This window comes from Phyllostomus hastatus, unplaced genomic scaffold, assembly GCF_019186645.2.
Source record: "Phyllostomus hastatus isolate PE091 unplaced genomic scaffold, TTU_PhHast_1.1 phas_contig_1309, whole genome shotgun sequence".
NCBI lineage: Eukaryota > Metazoa > Chordata > Mammalia > Chiroptera > Phyllostomidae > Phyllostomus > Phyllostomus hastatus.
Window position 1 is genome coordinate 1 of NW_025333573.1, and position 10,158 is coordinate 10,158.

The window sequence follows — 10,158 nt, forward strand, 5'->3', positions numbered from 1 at the left end:
GCAGACCCAGGTTTATATTCAACATTAGTATAAATATTTTCCTGTGAACTGTATTTTGCCATGTCTAAAGCACTCCTGTGTATAATGTGTGCCCACATTTTTAGCCCAAAGTTTCAGGGGGAAAAATCACTTATTTTAATTTTTTTTATTCAACTTTAAAAAATATTTTATTTAATCCATTTCAGAGAAGGGGAAGAGAGAAAGACACAGAAGGGAAAGAAACATTAATGTGTGGCTGCCTCTAGCACATACCCAAGCAGGGAACTGGCTCACATTCCAGGTGTGTGCACCAACATGGAATCGACTTGTGATCCCTCTGTTCACAACCCAGCACTCAGCCCACTAGCCACACCAGCTAAGTCCAATTATTTATTTATTTATATACAGAAACTAAACCAATTATCATATTCCAGGGTATTATTTTGTATACAGATATCATTATTGCTTTCTAGAGTTACACTATTAATGCAAAAGCATAATTAAAAAATTAGAAACATTTATATAGAAACTGAATTAATGTTACCCATGTATAATGCACATGCTTATTTTTCTCTCAAAAAATTTGGGGGAAAAAGTATGCCTTATACATGGAAAAATACAGTAGTTTAAGACATGTTCAATCACACAACTTGTTACAGGGAATCTCTGACCTGTTTCACATCATTGTCATGTTTGAGAAAATGTTTATCAAGTTTCTTTCTTTCATAAAAAGCAGTAGGATTGCAGATTATTTCCACACATCCCTGGAGCCCTTGCTGGGGCTTTGAAAATGGACTAAGCTCATGAGGGGACACTGGGGATGGAGCTTCCTGAACTTTAAAGCTGAAACTTTGCTGCTGTTCTGAGGACCAGGGTCTGAGGTTCCTTTGAATGGTGTGAGATCTCCCTGCCCATGTCCCACTTTGAGGGCATCTGTGTGCTTTCGCTGTTCTACACACCCTTTGACCATGGAAGACCATCACTTGTGCATCTCAAGTTCCCAAAGTCTCTCAGAGCAAAGCACTTTAATGCCCAACTTTTCCCTGGGTTCCACCCTCCACTGGAATTGGGTCTAATTTCCTTTCTCGCCTACCACCACTTGGGTTGTCTAAAGAAAATTTAAAATCCTCCTTTCCCAGAATGTTCAGTGATTTTGGCTGGAGGGTGGAACTCAGGAGGCCCACCCTCCAGCCAAAAGAGTCAGTAGTAACTCTCACTGGAATGACCCCTAGGAGACCTCCCTGTTAACTTCAACATCAACTGCAAGGTGAACACATTCAGATTCACATCTGGAAAAGCTGCTCAACATCTGGGGACCATGGTAGATCTACCTTCAGGGTCAGGCTGGAGGAGATGAGACAGGATGATTTCTTAGCCCTCACAGCACTCCCCATAGCCTGTGGAGCCCAAGTTCCTCATCTAGGCCTGGTCACAGCTCTGGCACCCATAGCTTCCTTTTGGGATATCATTGGCCCCACCCCATAGCTGGGCATTTCCCTCCCTGACACAAGGAACTGGACCCACTCTGCCAATGGGAAGCAAACATGATGCCCCTACTGCTGCTGCCACTGCTGTGGGGAGGTGAGAGGGCCTGGGAAGGGGGATGGGCAGGTGGGGGAGGCCTAGGGGTCAATGCTGAGTGTCTGTGTCCCCCAAGGGTCACTGCAGCAGCAGCAGCAGCCAGGCTATGGTATCCAAATGCAGGAATCTGCGAGCGTGCAGGAGGGTGGATGCACCAACGTGCCCTGCTCCTTCCCCTCTGCCTGGACTTCTTTGTATCCCTCTGTCAATATCTACATCTACTGGTACCACAGTGGGCACTACTCACAAAACCGTGAACTTGTGGCCACGAATGCCCGAAATACACCAGTGAATGGCGAAGCCCAGGGCCGATTCTTCCTCATGGATCCCAGGGCCAAGAACTGTTCCCTGAGCATCAGAGGTGCCAGGAAGAGTGATGCAGGAATCTACCTTTTACAAGTGTATTATCACCTTAATTATTACCAAGAGCAGAAGAAGCTGACTTTGCAGGTGACAGGTATGGCAGGGGCCCAGGAGAGGATGCTGAGACATGGGACCCAGCTTAGAAGAGCAACAGGACCCTGGGGCATTACTTAATCCCAGCCTTGGGCCCAGGGTGTTAGAAGAGACACAGGACCTGGGGTGACCTCAGGCCCTGTGGCATGGGTCCCAGGCCCAGTCACATTCTGGGTCCCCATTGCATCCCCATGTCCCAGGCACCGCCCTTTCTCCTCCTCAGACCTGACACAGAAACCTGACATCCACATTCAGGGGCCTCTGGAGTCTGGCCGCCCCACACAGCTCACCTGCAGCCTGCCAGGGTTCTGTGAAGGGGGAAGACCTCTCACCTTTTCATGGGTGGGGAGAGCTCTTGGCTCTCTGAATCCCAAGACCCTTCACTCCTCGGTGCTCACCTTCACCCCAAAGCCCTGGGACCACCGCACCACAGTCACCTGTCTGGTGACACTTGCAGGATCTGGGGTGACCACACAGGAAACCATTCGACTCAATGTGTCCTGTGAGTGTTGGAAGGACAGCTGGTGTCCTGGGGGCAGTGGGACTGGTGAACCTGATTGTTTGTGTCTTTGTGTATATTTTGTGTGTGTGTACAGTAGGCTGAGCTAATGTGAAGGAACTCATTTATGCAGCAGAGTGTAGAAGGGGAGTGGGCCAGAACACAGCTATGCTACCATCATGGTTCCCACTGTTAGTCCTTGGCTTGGGGTGACTTCTATCCACTCCTCTCTGAAGCCAGGCCATGTCTTTCTGTCCCAGATGCCCCACTGAACCTCATCATAAGTGTGTCCTACAGAAACCTTACAGGTAGGAAAGAACCTCCTTCTCTGGGGCTGGGACCTGCCCTGGGGATGCCATGGAGCTGAGGGGAAATCAGAATGTGAATGGGATCAGATATGGGGGAGGCAAGGAGGAAAATCACCACCCTCACCCCCTCCCCTCCTGTGGGTGGGAACTGCCTCTTGAGTTCTCCTTCAGTCTCTCTCTCTGTTTTTCTTTCTCTCTCTCTGCATTTCTTTTCACCAGTCCGCAAAATTCTGCAACCCACAACCTTTCCCATTCTGGAGGGGGAGGCTCTGAGGCTGCTCTGTGTGGCTGACAGCAACCCCCCTGCACAGCTGAGCTGGTTCCAGGAGTCCCTAGCCCAGAACGCCACCCCCATCTCCAGCACCGCTATCCTGGAGCTGCCTAGAGTCGGGACTGGAGAGGAAGGACAGTTTATCTGCCAAGCTCAGCACCCGCTGGGCTCCAGAAGTATCTCTCTCAACCTCTCTGTGGTCTGTGAGTGTGGGTCAACCTGGGGGCAGGCCGCCCGGGGTCCTGGGAAGAGCAGAGAAACCACTGACCCTTTCCCTCACTCCCCACAGACCCCCCACAGCTGCTGGGACCCTCCTGCTCCTGGGAGGACCAGAGTCTGAACTGCAGCTGCTCTTCTCGAGCTCAGCCCGCGCCATCGTTGCGCTGGCGGCTGGGGGAGGGGCTGCTGGAGGGGAACCTCAGCAACACCTCCTACACAGTCACCTCCAGCTTCGCTGGGCCCTGGGCCAACAGCTCCCTGAGCCTCTTCGCGGGGCTCAGCGCAGGCCGCAAACTCAGTTGTGAGGCAGAGAATGTCCACGGGGCCCAGAGCGCCAGTGTCCTGCTGCTGCTGCCAGGTCAGAGGTCTGCTGGGGGTGGATGCTGAGGGAGAAAGGGAGGGATCAAAGAAAGGATGGAGCTGGGAAATAGGCTGTGGCTGGCCAGAGCATTATATGCTAGGACAGGACCTTCCATCTCCTGTTCAAACAGAGCCCACAGCTGGTTCTGCAAAGACGTGGGAAGAAAACAAGACACTGAGTACTGTGAGAAGGTGGGCTCACTCCCCTGTTCTCTGCAGATCAGGCAGTACGTGAGTGCAGAGTGCTTCCCGCGGCTCTCGCTGGTGCTGGTGCCATGGTGCTCCTGTCTCTATGCTTGTGTCTCATCCTGTTTTGCATGTAAGCCTGTGTCCTGGAGAGGTACAGGGAGCTGTGTCATGGGGAGTCCCCAGAGAGGGCCCAGGGTCTCAGAAAGGTGCAGTTAAGTACCAAACAGAAGGGTCTTTTGTGGGTTGTATGGGGGAGCAACTTTATTTAGATAAAATTCTTAATGAATCTATTTAATTATTAATTATTTTTAGACAGAGGGGAAGGGAGTGAGAGAGGGAGAAAGACATTAATGTGTTGTTGCCTCTTGTGCGCCCCCTACTGGGACCTCACCAGGAATTCACGCAAGTGCTCTGATTGGGAATCCCATGGTTCACAGGCCAGCACTCAATCCACTTTTGCCATAAAAGGCAAATTCTTTTATGTTTAAAGTGTACAACTGAATGGCTTTTAGTTCAGTCACAGAGTTGTGCAGCCATCACCATAGTCAATTTTAAATCTTTTTTATTAGCACAAAATGAAAAAAAAATTCCTCTATTTGTAATTTTGCCACCATCCTCACCCAAGCCCCAGGCAGACACTAATCTATTTCCTGTGTCTCTAGATCTGCCCATTCTGGACATTTCATATAAATGGAATCCTACAACACATGATCTTTTCTGACTCTTTTTTCACATAGCATGATATTTTCAAGATTCATATGTCATTTTTTTCTATTCCTCCTAGTTTCAAATAATAGCCCATGGTATGAACTGTGCACTTTTTATTTTCTATTCATTCATTGATAGATACTTGGGTTGTTTCTACTTCTGGGGTTCTCAGGAATAACACTGGTATGATGGCTTGTATAGAAATTTCTCCCTGTGTAGGGGCCTATTGTGATGCAAGTTTAGTCTTGGCCAAACACCTTGTCATCCAGGGGACTGAGCACTCACTTGCATGTCAGAAGGGTCTTAAAGTCTGCATCTGGAGTCTCAATGCCTCAGTTGTCTTACAGGGAGTGGGAGCAGCCTGCCACCCTGTGCCTGAGCCATTCTGACTGCTGACTTCTTCCCTTAGAGTGAAAGCCCACAGGAAGCAAACAGCCAGAGGACAAAAGGTCACAAATGATGAAGACCCTGTCAGGGGTATGGTCACCTGGGTGAGTGATGTGAGTATCTTCTCATGCAGTGCAGGGGGAGGGGCTAGGCATGTCCCTTCAATGAGTGTGGACTGAGCTGCTCAGCATTTCCCCAAACCCGCTCCTCTGTGGTCAGCTAGACAGACAGCTGGGCGTTGACTTCCCCTTCATTACCCAGAGTGCAGGGTCAGCTTCTTGTCCTAGCTCAGCTGTCCACTGAGCCCACCTCACCTCTCTGCCTGGTACAGCCTGGCAGAACTGTCTCTCCAAACCTATCACTTTCTACCCATCTGGGCATGTTACTTAATCTCTCTGTATCTCAGTTTCCCCATCTATAAATGGAAAGAGTAAAACAATCATTTACAGTTGGTTTCTGTGAGAATGCAATATGATTAGTAAGTCCTTGATATGGTCTAATCAACTGAAGTATTACAAAATTTTAAATGAATGACAAATAGTTGAGTTCATGTGGACTGTGCAAGTAAAAAACTTTCCATTAGCTCAACTTCCCCTTGAGACCATGTCTGACTGATTCTTCTCTGGCTCTTTTCTCTCCCCTTCACTCATGGCTCCCAGCAAAATCCACAGCCAGACAGGCCCCCACACCAACTGTCACCCATGGAAGACGCTTCTCCATCAGGAGAGGAGCAGGACACCGAGTATGTCAACCTCACCTTTCATGGGAGGAAGCTGTGTGAGGCTCAGGACAAGGAGACCACCAGCACCTGCATGTACTCAGAGATCAAGAAGACCAGCCAATGAGGATTTGCTCAGAGCTTAGTCCTGGCCAGAAGCATCACAGCCTCTCTGAGGGAAAGAAGTCAGGGACTAATTGATGAAACCTGAGGAGACCTTGTGCAACATTAACATGAATCACTGTAAGAGCATCCACAGGTAGAGCAGAAAGAAGAAAGGTGACGGGATTGGAGAGACTTAGGCTCAAGTGCAGGCTTCAGTATTTCCTAAGGCATTGTCTTCAAGCAATTCACTTCCTTCCCCCCTCACAAATTTCCCTTCTGTACAGCAGAGACCATAACATGCTACTCAAAGGCAGCTGTGAGCATTAAAGAAATCACAACCAACAGAAGTCCAGGGCTTGCCTGTCTCTTTTTTTTTTTGAACAGAAAGGTCCTGGTGGCAAGTTCTCTTGAAGCCAGAGGTGACCAGCAATAGAAAACAGAGTGGCAGCTTGTTGCTGTCATTTTTTATGCAGAACTCTTCAAAGCCTCCTCAGGGAAGGACACTGGACTCAGCTGGTGTTCCATTGTAATGTGGTATCTTGTAGTTTCTGTGGGGTCATCTTGCCTCACTGGTTCCTGTCCATTCCCCAGCACCTCCTGAGCACCAGTCCCTTCCCCATTCCAGTTATGGCCCCAAAGGGATCTTCCCAACAACCTGTGAACTGTAAACAGGTGCGGACTAGGTATTTCATCACCCAAATGGATTTTTCAGGGACAAAGAAAGGGCTGCAATGCAGCTGGTACAGCCACAGCTAGCCGAATGCACACCCTGGGCAGGGACGGGCAGCAGGCATGAAGCCCTTGTCACAGAGCAGAAGCAGAATTTGGGGGAGGGGTTGTTACCACCATAGAGCTCTGCTGTGACCGTGGAGTGTTTCCAGTAAGGCTGCCAGGTCCACATACGATGTGACAGCATCACTGAAAGGCCCTCCAATTTCTGGCAGGGTTTGTCTTCTGCAGTAAAACTGGACACACCAGAGAAGTGACCCCACCTTTCTCCTCCAAAATCCCCTCCTGAATCCCTGGCCTTAGATGGAACATCCCAGGCCTCTTCCCTTGGCACTTACCTCCTCACCCACCCTCTCTCCCTTTGGCTTTGTTCCTTCAAACTTCTGTGGTGGTTCTTACAAAAGGCTTAGCAATTTGAGATCCCCCTCCTGGAGGCCACATCCCCTGGCTTTCATCAGACACACCCCACCTGTCCTTCAAAGCTGAGTTCTTGGCAGCCTTGCTTGGGAGGGTGGGCTGAAGAAACAGCTCACCATGTCCAAGACAGAAACACAGAAATGCTATCTTGCTGGGGTCTCAGCTTCTTTGGTGGGGAACACTTCCCATTTCTTTCCAGGAGTCCTTCTCTGGTCTAATGGTGAGTGGATGTGTCACCCTGAAACAGGAGGGACATTTGTTATGATATTGCTGCTGGACATGTCTGTGTCCTTGGATGAGCCAGGATGAAAGAAGGCTCTTTGTTCAGGGACCCTGATGCTATACATGGACATGTGAATTGTTGGTTACAGCTGGTAGCAGACTGATTCCTTCAGGAACAAGTGTAATCAGCTATGATTTCATCTTTTTTGTGGCTCCAAAAGCCACTTCTTCGTATTGATTGTAGACTGAGAAGATATTAGAAAGTTTGTCTTCTTTCTTTCCTTGTATTCTTTTCTTTTGACTTAGAGGAGTGGAAAATATCTGTATGATTCTACATATTATTCTAATAATTTGTTTCTTTTTAAAGTTTGTTGATTTGCAGATTGGAGAAATAAAATTACATTTCTCTAAAAAAAGAGCTCACATTCTCCCTCCTCTATATAGTTGATCTGATTTAATTTTTTACAGAAAGCTCTAAAACAAAATCAGCCTAAATTCAATAGCAGTGCCTTAGTGTTTAGTGCCTATCAATAAGCTTTTGGGTTGTAAGTACATTAGTCCCCCTTATCTGTGGGAAAGATGTTTCATGCCTCACACTGCAGATAGTACATCTTATTTACACCTGATTTTTTCTGTCTACACCTATGATAAAGTTTAATTCATAAATTAGGCACAATTAAGATGAACAGAACTACTAATAATAGAAGAATTATAACAACATACTGTGAGGAAGGATATATGATTGCGGTCTCTCCTTCTCTCACAATATCTTCTTGTACTTTACTCACCCCACATCCTGTGCTGTTTTAAGATGCCACAATGCCTATGTGATGAGGTGTAGGGAGGTGAATGACACAGGCATTGTGATAGAACATGAGGCTACTGTAAGGGTGACTTGACACAGGCACTTGGTAGTGGGACAATAGATCTGATAACCTAATTGGCTACTAAGGGACACACAAGGGAGTAGTGTATACAGTATGGAGATGTCAGACAAAGGGATGGTTCATGACAGGGCAGGACAGACAGAGGCAGGAGAGGATTCATTATATCACTCAGAAAATCACAAAATTTAAAACATGAATGGTTTATTTTTGGGGTCTTACATTTAGTAATTTTGGACCATGTTTGAACATGGATAACAGAAACCATGGAAAGCACAACTGTGGATAATAGGAGATGACTGTAATATACCTGTTTTTTCAAAGTTCCCTTATGGTTGCTGCTGAAGTGTGTCTTACAACAAGAACCACAAGGGCTGGTTGAGCCACAACATTGGCTGCAGTGGAGGAAATGTCTGTGGGGGCCCAGGTGACTGCCCCAGTAACACAAAACAAGCACCTGAATGCAGGTGACTTGCTTTGGAAAGTGGCCCCAAGAAAAAAGGAGACAATCCCAGTGTGGAACTAGGAGGGCTTGGGTTCACCACTTCCACTACATGAACCCCAATTTCCATGTGGTCAGAAGTTGAACTGTGACTCTTGGTTTGGTAATAACTGGTTAAATCATTCTGCTCAGGACTTGTGCTGAAAATAACAAAATTCTTTGGGAAAAAACTAAATAGAAGACATAAATTTCCTCAGTGTAAAAGTATGGAATAATTAGAAGGAAATGAAAATTGGAACTTATTGGGCTAGTATTTGAGGGAATGCTTTAATCCAGAAAATAAGACAGAATATCTAAGCCAATATACCAAAGTTTTCAATGGCATTTACCCACACTGATCATGTAGCTTTGGTTCTGTGGTCTTCAAGGCCTGGAAATGATAGTCAGGATTCAGGCCCTACCCAAGGTGGGGAGTTTCAAAGGAGACCATTCCCACATTGAGTAGGTATCAGGAGAAGGGTGAGTGAAAGAAAATCAAAGATGAGGAGAATGTCTGAACAGCATCCACAGGAAAAGAAACAACAGATTACATTCAAAAGAGGAGCATTTTTAAATGGAAATATCAGTAGCAACCATGGAAATTAGAAGAAAGCAAATGCTCTCTTTAACTATCACTTTATAGTCTATGCTCAGTAGAGATGATTCAAAAATGAGGGAGTAATGCAGACCCTTTGGATCAAGTATATGGAGAAAATCATTGTCAGTAGAATAAAGACATAGTTTTGAAATTCCTGACAATAATAACAGCTGAGTCCAATGTGGTTTGGTGGGTAAATAGACTTTACATTTTCTCATATTTACATATTATCTAGGAGGTGAGGGAGCTTTTCCTTTAATAAAACTTTGGTAAGTTAATTATTTATGCAGTAAGCCTTATGGTAATGACTATACAAACACAGTAATAATGTATAAGGAAATAGAATACTTCAAAACTTAGTAAACCAAGGGAGAGAAGACTAAAAAGATAAAGTAATGTGGCATTGTTGGCACATATGTAAAATAATTTCAATGTAGGAAACTTATGTTGAATACAATTGTATAAAAAGCTTCAGTTAAAACCAGAGTAAGCTTGGATTTTTAGTATGCACTTTATAATATCTGCTTCTAAATTACAAGAATAGAAATGTCAAAATTCAAAGAAGACAAGATTATGTACTGTATTAACATAATAAAAAGAAAGCTGGAGGAGTCTTAATTAAGTCATACAAAAACCACATCACTACATCACTACATTTATATGAAGTTCTATAGCAACTATCTTGTTGAAGAACAGGTATGCAGGTATTATGATTACAGGGAAAGGCAGAAAAATAGAGGACCCCAAGTGTCAATATGGTGGCAACCAATGAGGGGCCTGGAGAGGAAAGGAAACAAAGAGAAATTCTGAGTCTCCTGGGGAGTCTTCCTGTTTTTTTCTTGACTTGAAATATGATCACCTAGAGTAACTACAAACTAGTTATTAAGATATCATATTACGTATTTGTAATATTTATACACATAATATTATTCTATTAAAAACAATATAATAAAGTACTATAGGTTGTTATTAATTATAATAATCACTTATGTATAATTATATTTATAAGACATATTTATATAATGTAAACTATAATTAATATATAAC

At 45.4% G+C, this 10,158-nt stretch overlaps 1 protein-coding gene across 5 annotated transcripts; it reads left to right on the forward strand.

Moving 5' to 3' along the window:
- Positions 1–185: 185 nt before the first annotated feature.
- Positions 186–7,524, forward strand: LOC123825222 (sialic acid-binding Ig-like lectin 5). Of its 5 annotated transcripts, XM_045848583.1 has the most exons (10): positions 186–280; positions 1,465–1,560; positions 1,637–2,017; positions 2,240–2,518; positions 2,776–2,823; positions 3,043–3,297; positions 3,384–3,671; positions 3,893–3,992; positions 4,980–5,070; positions 5,617–7,524. In XM_045848583.1, exons 2-10 carry the CDS (start codon positions 1,524–1,526, stop codon positions 5,800–5,802), a joined length of 1,665 nt encoding a protein of 554 aa, XP_045704539.1. In that variant the 5' UTR covers positions 186–280; positions 1,465–1,523; the 3' UTR covers positions 5,803–7,524. The 5 variants fall into 5 exon arrangements, 3 of the variants coding, with proteins under 3 accessions (XP_045704539.1, XP_045704547.1, XP_045704531.1); XM_045848591.1 differs by lacking the exon at positions 186–280 and having other exon boundaries at positions 1,356–1,560; positions 4,980–5,061; XM_045848575.1 differs by lacking the exon at positions 186–280 and having other exon boundaries at positions 1,357–1,560.
- Positions 7,525–10,158: the final 2,634 nt, after the last annotated feature.

Bases quoted from the DNA above. Each gene is read 5' to 3' on its own strand.
- LOC123825222 (XM_045848583.1), top strand. From the start codon at position 1,524: ATGATGCCCCTACTGCTGCTGCCACTGCTGTGGGGAG. The intron at 2,519-2,775 runs GTGAGTGTTGGA...TTTCTGTCCCAG, and splicing joins CATTCGACTCAATGTGTCCT to ATGCCCCACTGAACCTCATC. The intron at 3,672-3,892 runs GTCAGAGGTCTG...TGTTCTCTGCAG, and splicing joins TGTCCTGCTGCTGCTGCCAG to ATCAGGCAGTACGTGAGTGC.